Consider the following 19,742-nt stretch of genomic DNA (forward strand, 5'->3'; position numbering starts at 1 on the left):
CTACTGGCAGAAATGGACAACGCACTTAGACTTGATGCCAGTCGGCAAATATTCCGCTGTGCATCACGCATATATAGAAATGCATCTTTTAAATGCTCTATAGGCAATAATATACTGTCCCTATCTAGGGTATCAATATTTTCAGTCAGGGAATCCGACCACGCCAACCCAGCACTGCACATCCAGGCTGAGGCGATTGCTGGTCGCAGTATAACACCAGTATGTGTGTAAATACATTTTAGGATACCCTCCTGCTTTCTATCAGCAGGATCCTTAAGGGCGGCCATCTCAGGAGAGGGTAGAGCCCTTGTTCTTACAAGCGTGTGAGCGCTTTATCCACCCTAGGGGGTGTTTCCCAACGCACCCTAACCTCTGGCGGGAAAGGATATAATGCCAATAACATTTTAGAAATTATCAGTTGTTATCGGGGGAAACCCACGCATCATCACACACCTCATTTAATTTCTCAGATTCAGGAAAACTACAGGTAGTTTTTCCTCACCGAACATAATACCCCTTTTTGGTGGTACTCGTATTATCAGAAATGTGTAAAACATTTTTCATTGCCTCAATCATGTAACGTGTGGCCCTACTGGAAGTCACATTTGTCTCTTCACCGTCGACACTGGAGTCAGTATCCGTGTCGGCGTCTATATCTGCCATCTGAGGTAACGGGCGCTTTAGAGCCCCTGACGGCCTATGAGACGTCTGGACAGGCACAAGCTGAGTAGCCGGCTGTCTCATGTCAACCACTGTCTTTTATACAGAGCTGACACTGTCACGTAATTCCTTCCAACAGTTCATCCACTCAGGTGTCGACTCCCTAGGGGGTGACATCACTATTACAGGCAATCTGCTCCGTCTCCACATCATTTTTCTCCTCATACATGTCGACACAAACGTACCGACACACAGCACACACACAGGGAATGCTCTGATAGAGGACAGGACCCCACTAGCCCTTTGGGGAGACAGAGGGAGAGTTTGCCAGCACACACCAGAGCGCTATATATATACAGGGATAACCTTATATAAGTGTTTTTCCCCTTATAGCTGCTGTATTTTTAATACTGCGCGTAATTAGTGCCCCCCTCTCTTTTTTAACCCTTTCTGTAGTGTAGTGACTGCAGGGGAGAGCCAGGGAGCTTCCCTCCAACGGAGCTGTGAGGGAAAATGGCGCCAGTGTGCTGAGGAGATAGGCTCCGCCCCCTTCTCGGCGGCCTTATCTCCCGTTTTTCTGTGTATTCTGGCAGGGGTTAAATTCATCCATATAGCCCAGGAGCTATATGTGATGCATTTTTTTGCCATCCAAGGTGTTTTTATTGCGTCTCAGGGCGCCCCCCCCCAGCGCCCTGCACCCTCAGTGACCGGAGTGTGAAGTGTGCTGAGAGCAATGGCGCACAGCTGCAGTGCTGTGCGCTACCTTGTTGAAGACAGGACGTCTTCTGCCGCCGATTTTCCGGACCTCTTCTGTCTTCTGGCTCTGTAAGGGGGCCGGCGGCGCGGCTCTGGGACCTATCCATGGCTGGGCCTGTGATCGGTCCCTCTGGAGCTAATGTCCAGTAGCCTAAGAAGCCCAATCCACTCTGCACGCAGGTGAGTTCGCTTCTTCTCCCCTTAGTCCCTCGATGCAGTGAGCCTGTTGCCAGCAGGTCTCACTGAACATAAAAAACCTAAAACTAAACTTTTCACTAAGCAGCTCAGGAGAGCCACCTAGTGTGCACCCTTCTCGTTCGGGCACAAAAATCTAACTGAGGCTTGGAGGAGGGTCATAGGGGGAGGAGCCAGTGCACACCAGGTAGTTCTAAAGCTTTACTTTTGTGCCCAGTCTCCTGCGGAGCCGCTATTCCCCATGGTCCTTACGGAGTCCCCAGCATCCACTAGGACGTCAGAGAAAGGATGAATTACATTCCTGCAGGGCATAAACATTTCTATTGTATTACAGTATAATGATTATTATTACTAGTGGTAGAACTATTGTCACTGTGGGGAGCTGCTGGTTATGGGGCCTGGAGATTACGGAGACCCTGTAATGTTGGTCCACCCTCCTGAGAGCCCCACTTTACTCTCAGAGCGTACACAGGGCCGGTGCTTGTTCTTCTAGCTTCAGTCTCTGATCCTTTGGTATGAGTTTGCTTATATTTGGTTGCTGTCCGGCGTCCTTGTCCGTACTACCTATGACTCGTGGTCTGTCGCTCCTAGCCATTGGAATCCATTGCTGTCATGTTAGCTATCCTGTAGCTCTTGTTCCCTGCATGTTGGAAATGGAATGATAATCTTCTGGTGTGTGGGAGTAAATGATAGTTGGCGGTTTGCTGACACGTGCTGGAAAACGTCAGAGGAATGTTCTAGTTGGGTGATTTTCATCTCAGTGTAGGGGAAAGTTGGACAATTTTACCAGACGTAGGAGGTCACTCTGCCACCCTATTCTGCTCCCGCTACTGGCAGACGTTGCTGTGCAGCAGGTGATATGTGACACGCTCTGCCAGCCCTGATCATTGCCACGGGACCTGAAGGCACAGTAGCAATCAGGTCTGAATCGGGCCCATGGTACGTTACTCACACTTTAAGCAGACAGTGATAAATGCTGGAAACCTACACAGCAGCGGTATTCAACATGCGGCCAACCAGCTGCTGTGGAACTACACATCCCAGAATGCCCTACCACAGTTTTAGCATGCCGTAATAGGAATACCAGACCCTCCAACATGATCCGCCCCACTAGGTACAAAATGCTCTGTTTCTGGACTTCCCTCTTAATTTATGATTTCCATCACCTGTGTTGAACTAGTTAAATGATAAGAAAGCTGTTTCTTCACAGGTGATGGCAATAATAAATTAAGACGGAAGTCCAGAAACAGAGCATTTTGTACCTAGTGGGGCGGGTCATGTTGGAGGGTATGGAATACTCAGTGGCGGATCTTGCCACGGGCAAGCAGGACTTTTGCCCGGGGCGCCGCCTTCCGGAGGGCGCTGGCGCCATCCGGAGGGCGCCGCACCGTGGCAAGATCCGCCACTGCTGCCCGCTGTGTCCATGTCCGCCTCCGCTGCCGTCCCCGTCCCGATCCCCGTCCCCGTCTGCCTCCTGAAGGGAACTAGACGCTATGCGTCTAGTTTCCCTTCCTGGAGAGTAACTGCTGAGCGGTGCGCGATGACGTCATCGCTAGAGATGAGCGCCTGAAATTTTTCGGGTTTTGTGTTTTGGTTTTGGGTTCGGTTCCGCGGCCGTGTTTTGGGTTCGAACGCGTTTTGGCAAAACCTCACCAAATTATTTTTGTCGGATTCGGGTGTGTTTTGGATTCGGGTGTTTTTTTCCAAAAACACTAAAAAACAGCTTAAATCATAGAATTTGGGGGTCATTTTGATCCCAAAGTATTATTAACCTCAAAAACCATAATTTACACTCATTTTCAGTCTATTCTGAATACCTCACACCTCACAATATTATTTTTAGTCCTAAAATTTGCACCGAGGTCGCTGTGTGAGTAAGATAAGCGACCCTAGTGGCCGACACAAACACCGGGCCCATCTAGGAGTGGCACTGCAGTGTCACGCAGGATGTCCCTTCCAAAAAACCCTCCCCAAACAGCACATGACGCAAAGAAAAAAAGAGGCGCAATGAGGTAGCTGTGTGAGTAAGATTAGCGACCCTAGTGGCCGACACAAACACCGGGCCCATCTAGGAGTGGCACTGCAGTGTCACGCAGGATGGCCCTTCCAAAAAACCCTCCCCAAACAGCACATGACGCAAAGAAAAAAAGAGGCGCAATGAGGTAGCTGACTGTGTGAGTAAGATTAGCGACCCTAGTGGCCGACACAAACACCGGGCACATCTAGGAGTGGCACTGCAGTGTCACGCAGGATGTCCCTTCCAAAAAACCCTCCCCAAACAGCACATGACGCAAAGAAAAAAAGAGGCGCAATGAGGTAGCTGTGTGAGTAAGATTAGCGACCCTAGTGGCCGACACAAACACCGGGCACATCTAGGAGTGGCACTGCAGTGTCACGCAGGATGTCCCTTCCAAAAAACCCTCCCCAAACAGCACATGACGCAAAGAAAAAAAGAGGCGCAATGAGGTAGCTGTGTGAGTAAGATTAGCGACCCTAGTGGCCGACACAAACACCGGGCCCATCTAGGAGTGGCACTGCAGTGTCACGCAGGATGTCCCTTCCAAAAAACCCTCCCCAATCAGCACATGATGCAAAGAAAAAGAAAAGAAAAAAGAGGTGCAAGATGGAATTATCCTTGGGCCCTCCCACCCACCCTTATGTTGTATAAACAAAACAGGACATGCACACTTTAACCAACCCATCATTTCAGTGACAGGGTCTGCCACACGACTGTGACTGATATGACGGGTTGGTTTGGACCCCCCCCAAAAAAGAAGCAATTAATCTCTCCTTGCACAAACTGGCTCTACAGAGGCAAGATGTCCACCTCATCTTCACCCTCCGATATATCACCGTGTACATCCCCCTCCTCACAGATTATCAATTCGTCCCCACTGGAATCCACCATCTCAGCTCCCTGTGTACTTTGTGGAGGCAATTGCTGCTGGTCAATGTCTCCGCGGAGGAATTGATTATAATTCATTTTAATGAACATCATCTTCTCCACATTTTCTGGATGTAACCTCGTACGCCGATTGCTGACAAGGTGAGCGGCGGCACTAAACACTCTTTCGGAGTACACACTTGTGGGAGGGCAACTTAGGTAGAATAAAGCCAGTTTGTGCAAGGGCCTCCAAATTGCCTCTTTTTCCTGCCAGTATAAGTACGGACTGTGTGACGTGCCTACTTGGATGCGGTCACTCATATAATCCTCCACCATTCTATCAATGTTGAGAGAATCATATGCAGTGACAGTAGACGACATGTCCGTAATCGTTGTCAGGTCCTTCAGTCCGGACCAGATGTCAGCATCAGCAGTCGCTCCAGACTGCCCTGCATCACCGCCAGCGGGTGGGCTCGGAATTCTGAGCCTTTTCCTCGCACCCCCAGTTGCGGGAGAATGTGAAGGAGGAGATGTTGACAGGTCGCGTTCCGCTTGACTTGACAATTTTGTCACCAGCAGGTCTTTCAACCCCAGCAGACCTGTGTCTGCCGGAAAGAGAGATCCAAGGTAGGCTTTAAATCTAGGATCGAGCACGGTGGCCAAAATGTAGTGCTCTGATTTCAACAGATTGACCACCCGTGAATCCTTGTTAAGCGAATTAAGGGCTGCATCCACAAGTCCCACATGCCTAGCGGAATCGCTCCGTGTTAGCTCCTCCTTCAATGCCTCCAGCTTCTTCTGCAAAAGCCTGATGAGGGGAATGACCTGACTCAGGCTGGCAGCGTCTGAACTGACTTCACGTGTGGCAAGTTCAAAGGGCATCAGAACCTTGCACAACGTTGAAATCATTCTCCACTGCACTTGAGACAGGTGCATTCCACCTACTATATCGTGCTCAATTGTATAGGCTTGAATGGCCTTTTGCTGCTCCTCCAACCTCTGAAGCATATAGAGGGTTGAATTCCACCTCGTTACCACTTCTTGCTTCAGATGATGGCAGGGCAGGTTCAGTAGTTTTTGGTGGTGCTCCAGTTTTCTGTACGTGGTGCCTGTACGCCGAAAGTGTCCCGCAATTCTTCTGGCCACCGACAGCATCTCTTGCACGCCCCTGTCGTTTTTTTAAAAATTCTGCACCACCAAATTCAAGGTATGTGCAAAACATGGGACGTGCTGGAATTGGCCCAGATTTAATGCACACACAATATTGCTGGCGTTGTCCGATGCCACAAATCCACAGGAGAGTCCAATTGGGGTAAGCCATTCCGCGATGATCTTCCTCAGTTGCCGTAAGAGGTTTTCAGCTGTGTGCGTATTCTGGAAAGCGGTGATACAAAGCGTAGCCTGCCTAGGAAAGAGTTGGCGTTTGCGAGATGCTGCTACTGGTGCCGCCGCTGCTGTTCTTGCGGCGGGAGTCCATACATCTACCCAGTGGGCTGTCACAGTCATATAGTCCTGACCCTGCCCTGCTCCACTTGTCCACATGTCCGTGGTTAAGTGGACATTGGGTACAGCTGCATTTTTTAGGACACTGGTGACTCTTTTTCTGAGGTCTGTGTACATTTTCGGTATCGCCTGCCTAGAGAAATGGAACCTAGATGGTATTTGGTACCGGGGACACAGTACCTCCAACAAGTCTCTAGTTGGCTCTGCAGTAATGATGGATACCGGAACCACGTTTCTCACCACCCAGGATGCCAAGGCCTCAGTTATCCGCTTTGCAGTAGGATGACTGCTGTGATATTTCATCTTCCTCGCAAAGGACTGTTGAACAGTCAATTGCTTACTGGAAGTAGTACAAGTGGGCTTACGACTTCCCCTCTGGGATGACCATCGACTCCCAGCGGCAACAACAGCAGCGCCAGCAGCAGTAGGCGTTACACGCAAGGATGCATCGGAGGAATCCCAGGCAGGAGAGGACTCGTCAGACTTGCCAGTGACATGGCCTGCAGGACTATTGGCATTCCTGGGGAAGGAGGAAATTGACACTGAGGGAGTTGGTGGGGTGGTTTGCGTGAGCTTGGTTACAAGAGGAAGGGATTTACTGGTCAGTGGACTGCTTCCGCTGTCACCCAAAGTTTTTGAACTTGTCACTGACTTATTATGAATGCGCTGCAGGTGACGTATAAGGGAGGATGTTCCGAGGTGGTTAACGTCCTTACCCCTACTTATTACAGCTTGACAAAGGGAACACACGGCTTGACACCTGTTGTCCGCATTTCTGGTGAAATACCTCCACACCGAAGAGCTGATTTTTTTGGTATTTTCACCTGGCATGTCAACGGCCATATTCCTCCCACGGACAACAGGTGTCTCCCCGGGTGCCTGACTTAAACAAACCACCTCACCATCAGAATCCTCCTGGTCAATTTCCTCCCCAGCGCCAGCAACACCCATATCCTCCTCATCCTGGTGTACTTCAACACTGACATCTTCAATCTGACTATCAGGAACTGGACTGCGGGTGCTCCTTCCAGCACTTGCAGGGGGCGTGCAAATGGTGGAAGGCGCATGCTCTTCACGTCCAGTGTTGGGAAGGTCAGGCATCGCAACCGACACAATTGGACTCTCCTTGTGGATTTGGGATTTCAAAGAACGCACAGTTCTTTGCGGTGCTTTTGCCAGCTTGAGTCTTTTCAGTTTTCTAGCGAGAGGCTGAGTGCTTCCATCCTCATGTGAAGCTGAACCACTAGCCATGAACATAGGCCAGGGCCTCAGCCGTTCCTTGCCACTCCGTGTGGTAAATGGCATATTGGCAAGTTTACGCTTCTCCTCCGACAATTTTATTTTAGGTTTTGGAGTCCTTTTTTTTCTGATATTTGGTGTTTTGGATTTGACATGCTCTGTACTATGACATTGGGCATCGGCCTTGGCAGACGACGTTGCTGGCATTTCATCGTCTCGGCCATGACTAGTGGCAGCAGCTTCAGCACGAGGTGGAAGTGGATCTTGATCTTTCCCTAATTTTGGAACCTCAACTTTTTTGTTCTCCATATTTTATAGGCAGAACTAAAAGGCACCTCAGGTAAACAATGGAGATGGATGGATTGGATACTAGTATACAATTATGGACGGACTGCCACGGTTAGGTGGTATAAAAAAACCACGGTTAGGTGGTATATAATACAATTATGGATGGACGGACTGCCTGCCGAGTGCCGACACAGAGGTAGCCACAGCCGTGAACTACCGCACTGTACACTGGTTGATAAAGAGATAGTAGTATACTCGTAACAACTAGTATGACGACGGTATAAAGAATGAAAAAAAAACCACGGTTAGGTGGTATATATTATAATACAATTATGGTTGGACGGACTGCCTGCCGAGTGCCGACACAGAGGTAGCCACAGCCGTGAACTACCGCACTGTACACTGGTTGATAAAGAGATAGTAGTATACTCGTAACAACTAGTATGACGACGGTATAAAGAATGAAAAAAAAACCACGGTTAGGTGGTATATATTATAATACAATTATGGTTGGACGGACTGCCTGCCGAGTGCCGACACAGAGGTAGCCACAGCCGTGAACTACCGCACTGTACACTGGTTGATAAAGAGATAGTAGTATACTCGTAACAACTAGTATGACGACGGTATAAAGAATGAAAAAAAAACCACGGTTAGGTGGTATATATTATAATACAATTATGGATGGACGGACTGCCTGCCGAGTGCCGACACAGAGGTAGCCACAGCCGTGAACTACCGCACTGTACACTGGTTGATAAAGAGATAGTAGTATACTCGTAACAACTAGTATGACGACGGTATAAAGAATGAAAAAAAAACCACGGTTAGGTGGTATATATTATAATACAATTATGGTTGGACGGACTGCCTGCCGAGTGCCGACACAGAGGTAGCCACAGCCGTGAACTACCGCACTGTACACTGGTTGATAAAGAGATAGTAGTATACTCGTAACAACTAGTATGACGACGGTATAAAGAATGAAAAAAAAACCACGGTTAGGTGGTATATATTATAATACAATTATGGATGGACGGACTGCCTGCCGAGTGCCGACACAGAGGTAGCCACAGCCGTGAACTACCGCACTGTACTGTGTCTGCTGCTAATATAGACTGGTTGATAAAGAGATAGTATACAATACTACTAATATACTGGTGGTCAGGCACTGGTCACCACTAGTCACACTGGCAGTGGCACTCCTGCAGCAAAAGTGTGCACTGTTTAATTTTAATATAATATTATTTATCATGTACTCCTGGCTCCTGCTATAACAACCTGCAGTGCTCCCCAGTCTCCCCCACAATTATAAGCTTTATATACAATACATTGATGTGCAGCACACTGGGCTGAGCAGTGCACACAGACTGAGTCACTGTGTGACTGTGTATCGTTTTTTTCAGGCAGAGAACGGATATATTAAATAAAACAAACAACTGCACTGTCTCTGGTGGTCACTGGTCACTGTGGTCGTCAGTCACTAAACTCTGTCTGCACTCTCTTCTAATCTACAGTATCACAGCAATCTCTCTCTCTCTCTCTCTTCTAAATCTAATCTAAATGGAGAGGACGCCAGCCACGTCCTCTCCCTATCAATCTCAATGCACGTGTGAAAATGGCGGCGACGCGCGGCTCCTTATATAGAATCCGAGTCTCGCGAGAATCCGACAGCGTCATGATGACGTTCGGGCGCGCTCGGGTTAACCGAGCAAGGCGGGAAGATCCGAGTCGCTCGGACCCGTGAAAAAAAAAGTGAAGTTCGTGCGGGTTCGGATTCAAAGAAACCGAACCCGCTCATCTCTAGTCATCGCGCACCGCACAGCAAAGGTCCTCTCTACGAAGGGAACTAGACTCATAGCGTCTAGTTTCCCTTCGTGGAGAGGACCTTTTGCTGTGCGGTGCGCGATGACGTCATCGCGCACCGCTCAGCATTCAAGCGGCGCTTTTAATGTACAGGGGGCGTAATTTACCACGCCCCCTGTATTAGGCCACGCCCCATTTCCTGCCCGGGGCGCTCTGCGCCCTTGAACCGGCCCTGGGAATACTGTGGTAGGGCATGCTGGCCTGGGATGTGTAGTTTCACATCAGCTGGAGGGCCGCATGTTGAATACCCCTGCTATAGAGCTTTCTATACACGCCTGTTTGGTTCTCCAGTGATCTCCTGTCTGTATGGTAAGATAGCTGCAGTGTTAGCTACAACAGTATGCACCTGGGTCATTGGCTTAGACACAGTACAATTTGCAGTAACCTATTCATAGGCCACAGCACAGGACCTGGATTCCCTCTGTTTCTCTGACAGCTTGTACATTACCCCTGGCAGCTTGCTCTGTTGCCGTGAATCTCCCCTCTGGGACAGGCAGTTCTCTCAGTTATCTGGCAGCTCTCTCTAGTTATCTGGTAACTCTTCCTGATAGATTGGCAGCTGTTTTGGAGAGACATGCAGCTTTCTCTGAAACAAATCTCAGCTCTGTCTGTCACGTGTGCAGTTTTCTCTGTGAGACTGGCAGCTGTGGTAAGAGATGTATTTCTCTTCTAGACTCCTACAGCCTCTCTATGCTACGGACGCCCTGTGTGTCTCTGCCTGAACCTGCAGTAGTTGTTCCCACTGCTTATTCTTAAAGGAATATGGGCCCTCATTCCGAGTTGTTCGCTCGCTAGCTGCTTTTAGCAGCATTGCACACGCTAGGCCGCCGCCCTCTGGGAGTGTATCTTAGCTTAGCAGAATTGCGAACGAAAGATTAGCAGAATTGCGAATAGAAATTTCTTAGCAGTTTCTGAGTAGCTCCAGACTTACTCTGCCATTGCGATCAGTTCAGTCAGTTTCGTTCCTGGTTTGACGTCACAAACACACCCAGCGTTCGCTCAGACACTCCCCCGTTTCTTCAGAGACTCCCGCGTTTTTCCCAGAAACGGCAGCGTTTTTTCGCACACGCCCAGAAAACGGCCAGTTTCCGCCCAGAAACACCCACTTCCTGTCAATCACAGTACGATCACCAGAACGATGACAATTCCTTGTTATGCCGTGAGTAAAATACCTAACTTATGTGTAAAATAACTAAGCGCATGCGCTCTGCGAACCTTGCGCATGCGCATTAAGCGACTAATCGCAATATAGCGAAAATCGGCAACGAGCGAACAACTCGGAATGACCACCATGATCCCTATGTCAGGGGTAAATTTACTAAGGTGGGAGTTTTTTTAGAACTGGTGATGTTGCTCATAGCAACGAATCAGATTCTACTTAACATTTATCCAGCTGCTTCTAGAATAAATTAGATTGATTGGTTGCAATGGGAAACATCACCAGTTCTAAAAAGACTCCCACCTTAGTAAATTTACCCCATTGAGTGCAGCTATACTGCATTCTGTCCTTCTGTGGATTCTCAGAGTGGTCTGGTGACGGTCCCAGCAATGGCCGTGCCTTCCTCCTCTCTGACCGCACTCCCGCGCCTCTCCTCCTTCTTCTCTCTTTAGTCTTCACATTTGGTTGGCGCTGATCTTTGCTCCTCGGGCATGCTGGACCGTCCCCTCTTCCCCTGTGACTGCAGTAAGATAAGACATCTGGCGGGCAGTAGTGTCATCTGTGTCACAGGACTCCGGGGCTCCATGATCCGTGCAGCTAAACACATGAGGAGTACGTCATACTAGCAACTTGTTTTGGTCCATATGGTACTATGGGTATGACTCAGATGTGGACGCATGTTTTGCCGCGTATGTCCTGATGATTACTGTCAGCAGACGTAGATCTAAATTGTGTGTCGGTGTCAGTGATTGCGTCTAAAGATGCACTTCTGTTGACACCAGCAGCCATGATCCCCCTGATATTCTGCCATAGGCAGGTGCAATTTCCAATCTTGCAACCAATTGTCCGCCGATGGTGCATCTTTGTACATGATGTGGCAGATTAACGCGGCAGCCAGGGGCCATGTCATTTATCCACGGGTTAGCATAAAAACGCTGTATCCGCTGCAGCAATAGTCACAAGGACTACTGCACCCACATCCACCTCTGAGTCACAGCCTATATTTGTATATTTTAGCTGTTTTATATATGGTAACTACCAGGGGGCTGTTCCTTCCCTTGTCATGTCATGCAATTTCTCCTGCAGTAAGTGCCTGTAGGGGCCTGTTATACTACCTTCTCCCTACCCCTTCCTCTTCCCCGGTGCCCAAATATCCCCCCTACAAGGAAACCATGATTCAGGCTCTGCCCACATTATTACACATTACTATAGGACACTCTGTCTGGGTGATCTGGAATTGCTTCTACTAGCCCTTGGCTGATGTGGCGGTACCAGGGTTGGTCACTGATAGGTTGGTTCCAGTGTGTGGTGCACGGAGGATAAGGCCTCAGCTGTAACCCTGTCTAGAGAACAAGCTTAGGATAAGGGCCTGCATGGGATGTTTCTGTTTTTGACTTTATTACCTTAAAATGAATAGAATTGTGATTAGCCAGACCTATGCTGGGAGTTGTAGTATGAGAACATCGGGTGAGCCAATGTAGGTTAGGTGAGTCCTCGTGGAGGGGATGTGAGTGTGGATTACAGAAACACAGTGTAACCAATTTTTTCTGTCCCAGGTGATGGCGCGACAGCTCCTAATAATGGCGAGTGCTTGTTACGTGCGTCTCCTGACCACCGGACAACTGCCCCGGGTCCATGATGCAGGCCATACGGGTGTTCTTGATGTGCCGTGCCCTTGTCAATTCATTGAGAACAATATACTTATGTCTGGACGTTGCTTCACGTGCATATGAAGAGAAGAAGAGAAGGCCAATGGCGCACAGAAAGCCAGCCCTGGCCGCTATATAACGTCAGAGATCTGGTGTACAGCAGCTGCCCTCACGGAGGAGAGGAAATGGTACTCCGCGGCTGCAGTCACTCTACTACGGGTGATGGGTGACTGACTAACAGTCTCAGCAAGCAATGTGCATTCTATACAGAAGTCTCACTATCTCCGTTTATGCTATAGGACCTCTGAAGAAGACTAGTTATCACAGTATGAAACAGCATCTTACAACACTGACAAACCTCAGCCAATCAATTCCAATCTCTTGACAGAAGTAGCGTTCTATAACACTGCATGTAACCTTGTACACTAGCAAAGTCCTCAGCACTTCTACCCTCATGTTAGGATGTGCTTGGCTCTGTCACCTGGCTTATACACAGGAAGCTTCTATATTATGAAACACGTAACACACATATCTTAACCAAAAATGTAGAATGTGCCAAATGGGCTGACACCCGGACAGTTGCTGAAAGAGGCTGCGCAGAGTCAGTCCGCCTCCCAGCTCTCTCATTACAGAGTTACAGTCCGCAGCCACTGGACACTCTCCTCAGCCACTACTACAGTACTAGGTCAGCGGTGATGCCAAAACATAGGGAGCCACCCCGTGAGTGAGAGAGGCCTGAGTGACAGTGCTGGGTAACGATAAATGTTTTTGGCTTGTGACTGTGTACAAAAATGTGGGCTGCCTGAGTTCTGTCTACACCTAATGTACAGTATTGTACTAGTGCTAGAATTCACAGTAGTCCTTTAAAAACAATGTCATTAAAGTTTTGCTCCCTCCGTCCCTTTTAGTTAATGAAAGGAAATAAATAAACAGGTGACGGTAATCTGAGCCCACAGTGCACACTGGGATTTAGACGGGGGCCTAAATTGTGGCAAGTGGCTATGGGAGCAAGGTATTATTATTTCTAGTCATTATAACAGTCATTATATCTGTGTGGGGCGGCTCCAGGCAGTATTACTCTAGATGTGGCTTTTCTGTGCACAGAGGTAATGTTATTGTACACAAGTATTCCTGTGTAGTAATCCAGGTATTCCTGTGTGTGTTGTGTAGTAGTTCAGGTCAGTGGTATAACTAGACATTTTAGCGCTGTGTGCAAGAAACGGCATCAGCGCCCCCTCCCCCCCTTATGTAAAATAGGGGCAGTGCATGCCATAGGTGCGCATCAAAAATATAGGGGAGTGGCTTCATGAGGAAGGGGTGTGGCCACAAAATAATACCAATTCAAATTACGCCGCACAGTAGCGCCACTACACCAGGTAGAGTCCCCTTTTTACACATTACGGCAGACAGAGTCCCCTTTTTACACATTACGGCAGACAGCGTTTCCTTTTTACACATTATGGTGGACAGATTACGACAGGCAGAGTCCCCTTTTTACACATTACGGAAGAGTCCCCTTATTACACATTACGGCAGACAGCGTCCCCTTTTTACACATTATGGTGTACAGATTACCCTTTTTACACATTACGACAGGCAGAGTCCCCTTTTTACACATTACGGCAGAGTCCCCTTTTTACACATTACGGCAGACAGCGCCCCCTTTTTACACATTACGACAGATAGCATCTCCTTTTTACACATTACGGCAGACAGAGTCCCCTTTTTACATATTACAGCAGACAGAGTCCCTTTTTGCACATTACGGCGGACAGAGTCCCCTTTTTACACATTATGGCAGACAGAGTCCCCTTTTTACACATTACAGCAGACAGAGTCCCCTTTTTACACATTATGGCGGACAGAGGGGGTCATTCTGACCCGTTCGCACGCAGCGGTGCAATCGGGTCAGTGCGCACGCGTGGTGTTGCCCTAGCGTGAAGAAAAGACACAGCGCTGGACGGAAAGAAGATTGACAGCGGAGAGGCGGGCCGGGGCGGATACTCACCGTTGGAGGCCGTTTTCGGGGAGTAGTAAGAAGAACGCAAGCGTGTCCAGGCGAACGGAGGTCTGACGTCAGGACCGGGACTTCATCGCTGGATCCGTCGCGCTGGGTAAGTAGCTGCACAGCTGGTCTTGTTTTGCAGGAAAATTTTTAAGCATAGCAGGGCTGCACAAGCGATCGCAGCTCTGCTATGTTAAAATACACTCCCCCATAGGCGGAGATTAGTTGATCGCAGCAGCAGCAAAAAGTTGCTGGCTGCGATCAACTCGGAATGACCCCCAGAGTCCCCTTTTCACACATTACAGCAGAGTCCCCTTTTTGCACATTACAGCAGACCGAGTACCCTTTTTACACATTACGACAGATAGAATAGATAGAATAGATAGATAGATAGATAGATAGATAGATAGATAGATAGATAGATAGATAGATAGATAGATAGAAAGAATAGATGATACTTACGCTCTTCCCGCTGGCTCAGGCAGTCAGGCTCCTCAGTGCAGCTGCTGGCAGATCCCGGGCAGGGGAGGAGGAGGAGGAGGGAGGGGGACCTGGGAGCCGCAGCATTGGCTGGCCGCCGCCGCTGGGAATGCTGGGATGAGGGAAGCCCACGCAGCATTCACAGCAGCGGCGGCCAGCCTATGTAGAAGGAGAGGGACAGCTGCAGCAGCACCGCCACCAATTACAGTGCGCTGCTGCGGCTCCCTCCTCCCCCTCCCTCCTCCTAATCCCCTGCTCCCGGAGTTGCTGCTCCTCACCTCACACACAAAGGCAGCTTGTAATTAGTCAGTTTGACTCATTACAATGTGGCCAGTTGCACCCTCAGGGCCACTGCGCTGTGTGCCAGGCACACAGTTACGGCCCTGGTCCAGGTATTCCTGTGTGTGTTGTGTAGTAGTCCAGGTACTCCTGTGTGTGTTGTGTAGTAGTCCAGGTACTCATGTGTGTGTTGTGTAGTAGTCCAGGTATTCCTGTGTGTGTTGTGTAGTAGTCCAGGTATTCCTGTGTGTGTTGTGTAGTAGTCCAGGTATTCCTGTGTGTGTTGTGTAGTAGTCCAGGTATTCCTGTGTGTGTTGTGTAGTAGTCCAGGTATTCCTGTGTGTGTTGTGTAGAAGTCCAGGTACTCCTGTGTGTGTTGTGTAGTAGTCCAGGTACTCCTGTGTGTGTTGTGTAGTAGTCCAGGTATTCCTGTGTGTGTTGTGTAGTAGTCCAGGTATTCCTGTGTGTGTTGTGTAGTAGTCCAGGTACTCCTGTGTGTGTTGTGTAGTAGTCCAGGTATTTCTGTGTGTGTTGTGTAGTAGTCCAGGTATTTCTGTGTGTGTTGTGTAGTAGTCCAGGTATTCCTGTGTGTGTTGTGTAGAAGTCCAGGTACTCCTGTGTGTGTTGTGTAGTAGTCCTGGTATTCCTGTGGGTGTTGTTTGTAACTGCTAACACTTTCACTTCTCTCTACTACCTCTCATAAATGCCTCCTGAGAGAAGGTGCCTCATTCTTGCTATCGGTTTGTGTTTGTACTTGAGGGATAATGATCTTGGTTTGGGTTCCCTGCTCCTTCTCTGCCCCAGTTCAATATTCACACCTCGCACACAACCCCCAATAATGTTATGTAGCGCAGCTATCCTGACACTAAGGATGGGTGAGAGCTGCTGTAATGAGCCCGTCCTCGCTGTTCCGTAAACAAGGGGGTCGTTTGTGCAGTGTATCCATACCCTGATTGGAAGACTCTTGGCCAATCTTGTGCTTCATATACAACACGCCTACCATACAGGGGACCTTTACACTACCCACCCAGCTACTCTGGGAGTGTCCCCCCTCCCTGATGTGACATCGCAGGTTCCGGTGGAGGTCCTGGGGCTACTTGGGAATACTATCATAACCTAACTACAGGTGCTTTAAATAAATAAATCAATCAAAGGTCGTCTAAAGGAGGGGTAGATTTATGAAAGTAATTGCCCGTCCAGTGTGAAAGATGATTGGATGATTGAGATGAAATGTTTCCACTTGTAGTTGTGTATTTGATAACACTCTGATAACAATCTGTTAATTGCTGCTTCCTGAAATTGACATTGTATTGCTACAAACCTATTGACCAAGTTTCTTCTACAAACTGGAGTTCAGTACATTGGAATCTCGCTAGCTACGCTGGTTCTGATTCAGAGTTGCGCACAATTCCATCTGCGTATGAGCCTGGCGATCTGTAGCAGACTGCGCAAGCCTCGGCCCCTGCTTAGGGTAATTATCGGCTTTTCATTATCACACGGATCTCGGTTCCATCTCCGCGGAGTGTTACTGGTCTGCGACAGGTCATTCACAGGTAGGACAGGTAATCCATGGGCGTACTACGGTTCATCAGAGGTGAACGTATGCCGAGTTCCATCTGATTTCAGCCGGATCTCTTGCACCACAGATAGGGCTGGCGGATATGTGCTGCCGCTGATGATAATGGCGACTGCTTTGATCAGCGGAGGGATGGAGGAGCTGCGGTCACACAGATGCGACGACTCTGAATGATAACATTTACTTCTGGGCGTATTTGCAGATGCTTTGTGTGTAACACTGGATCAGGCTGTGTATGCAGAGAAAGGCTCATGTGCTAGTGTCTTCAGAAAACAATACATCACATTAGTTATTCAATCAATGTGAATAGTAAAAGTCATTGCACGGACAATGGGATCCTGAATATAAAGGTCCATGTTAATTAGATGGAGTTTGTGTGCACTAAAAATAAATAAATAAAATACTTGCGCTATGTAGTACTCCCTGAACTTCTGGGCGGATTCCAGATCCTTTGAAATAGGTACTTACAAGGGGTATGGGTCGACACAACTTAGGTCGACAGTCATTAGGTCGACCACTATTGGTCGACATGGTCATTAGGTCGACATGTAATAGGTCAACAGGTCAAAAAGTCGACGAGGGTTTTTTTTAATTACTTTTTTTGTGTTGTTTTCTTTGTAAAGTGACCGGGAACCCCAATTAGTGCACCGTGTCCCCTCGCTACCGCTGCGCTCGGCACAGGTTACTATTCCCAATCATAGTCCACGAGGATCGTAAAAGGATGAAAAAGTCCAAAAATAAAGAAGATGTGGAAAACTCATGTCGACCTTTTGAACTGTCGACCTAGTGACCCTGTCGACCAATAGTGGTCGACCTAATGACCGTATCCCCGTACAAGGCACAGGTGTTAGATGCAGGCTCCCTCTTCCTATAGATCAGTGGCCACATGGCTTCTGTTCCCAGAGAGTACCGGGAGCAACCACCGTGACAGAGTGGCAAACTCTAGCTGTTCCCCTAGCAGACACAAGAACCACAAACAGATCTGGTACAACTCAGTTTTATTGTGATGTACTATGAAGTCATTGATACAAGCAAAAACAGCATGTACCAGGATATAGTACCGTCAATGGCAGAATAACACTCTCTGATTTACCCCTTACATACAGGTATATCAACGTGAGCAGGTGAATAAAGCAATAATGGCGGTTAGCAGGAAGCTCCACCATCAGCAGTCTATTGTGTCTCTTATGTTTGCGCAGGTCTATCAGCGTCAGCGGGCGGGTAATGCAACAGTACAAGTACAATGAGGGTGGGCCTTTATCATAGATCACATGTTGCATGTGTTCTGGACGGGATTTTATCGCCCAGGGTCACATTGTAATATGCAATCCTATCAGCGGGATGTATCACCTGGCACATGCAGGGACAAAGGCTCCGAAAGATGTGCCGAGCGGGGTGATCGGGCCTCTGCGTATGCGCTGTACCCTAACTGCCGTGCACAGGGGCCATTTCCAGCAGGGCGGAGGGTTCCCGGGGAACCCTGACGGAACTACATCCCGCAATGTGTAGCTATAGGCTACAATGGGCTACCGCAGTCAGGAGATTGTGGTAGCTGCAGGATCAATATTGGGAATGCTTCGCATTCCCGATATTGATACATCAGGCAGGCTGCAGGCGGTAATGGGCAGATTACAGCAGATACCTAGGATTTAGCCGCAAAGACTGTTTGGTAAATGGGCCCCTCAGTCTCTTTAGGTGCACAGGTATATCAATGCGAGCATTTGGGTAATGTACCAATTCAAGTTACCAGAAAGTTCCACAGTGTGCAGCCTATTGAGTCTCTCCGGAATTCAGATTGTCAAAGTCGAAAATATTACACACACACCACATGCAAACACCAAACAGAGTGGCCTCTGTGTGTGCGCATGGTCGCCGTGCGTACGCATACACGCACGCTACATACACTGGCTCACGAGCCTTGCGGATTGGCGCATGGTATGAGTATATACGGTAGCATACGCATTCGCACAGAAAAGCCACAAAGACATATTCAATATTCTATTCATATAGTGCATAATTTACACATAATCTCCACACACTTTGCCAGCAAGTTACATATACTCTAAAGGTAGAACAACAGAGTTATTCAGGGTTACTGGATGTGAGGGGACAGAGCAAGGTTAGGACTTAGTGTTTGGTATCCAGATGTGCAGTATTTTGTGATATACATTCCGGTCGCTATTTGCAGTTTATCGCATGTTTCAGCGTATAGATATGTGCAGAATTGTAATATTCATAAACTACCGTAATTACTGTACCCTTGATATTCGGCGGGAACCCAGTGGCGAACATCTGCACCTGGACCAAGCATCGCCCATTCATTCAAACCAACCTATGACACCTCATGTACTGTAAATGACCTGCCCCTTGACCTATGGAAGAAGAGCTTACATTTCCCATTGTGCTGTATTTGGACTCATTGTATAAAAGAGAGGTCTCCTGATCCAGGCTTCAGTCCCTATTTCTCTGAGGTCATCTTGCCAAGACTGACTGAGTCCTGGATCCGGGAGCGCTCGCGAACAAACGTATGTACTATTGGTTGTAGCTCTTCTCTGTAACATTGTTGTATCTTTATCTGTATCTTTTGAGTAAATACTGTTGATGCGTTGGATCACAACATTACATTTAACTACTGGTGTCGCATTCCATTCTTGTTTAGGGATAAGGTGTATTCAGCCACACGCGTCGCTGCATTGTGCGCACAGTGTGTCGGCATGTATCCGCAACGTGCATACATATTTTAGCGGTTATTTGCTTATGTTTGGACGGCCGCAGCGGCTATAACTAGTGTAACAAGGTACTGCTTTTCCTTGTAAGTAAATTGAACTTTATAAGATTCAATTGGGAGAGAGGTACAGTGAGGTAAAAAAACTAGTTTACTTCGCGCCCAATTTTGGATTACAGCGGGTATGTGTGCGCCGGATACCCATGGTATCCATTTTAAAAAAAGTGGTTGCAGGATATTTAGTGCTGAAACCCCAGTGATGCATAAAAAGAAATTGTACTCACCTTTCTGGAGGTCTCTGGTGGTCTCCGCAGCTCCCGGTGGTCTCACCTCTATCTTCCAACTGGAGAGGGGGCTGCTGGGAGGCTTAGCTGAGAGATGTGGTTCTCCCAGTGACCCGGCTCCAGGAGGGTCACACACACAAGGCTGCCATCAGAAATTGTGGGGCCGGGGACTGACAAAATAGGCAGGGCCCCTA

The 19,742-nt window shown here is 48.3% G+C and overlaps 1 protein-coding gene across 4 annotated transcripts in view; it reads left to right on the forward strand.

Annotated features, from left to right (window-relative positions):
• TMEM268 (transmembrane protein 268) overlaps positions 1–19,168 on the forward strand; it is a 99,128-nt gene extending 79,960 nt beyond the window's left edge. For all 4 annotated transcript variants that reach the window (XM_063936432.1, XM_063936434.1, XM_063936435.1 and 1 more), the window contains one exon: positions 12,107–19,168. In XM_063936432.1, the coding sequence (XP_063792502.1) occupies positions 12,107–12,283 (177 nt within the window). In that variant the 3' untranslated portion in view covers positions 12,284–19,168. The remainder of the gene's footprint in view (positions 1–12,106) is intronic.
• Positions 19,169–19,742: the final 574 nt, after the last annotated feature.

Source organism: Pseudophryne corroboree, chromosome 8 (genome assembly GCF_028390025.1).
Source record: "Pseudophryne corroboree isolate aPseCor3 chromosome 8, aPseCor3.hap2, whole genome shotgun sequence".
Classification (NCBI taxonomy): domain Eukaryota; kingdom Metazoa; phylum Chordata; class Amphibia; order Anura; family Myobatrachidae; genus Pseudophryne; species Pseudophryne corroboree.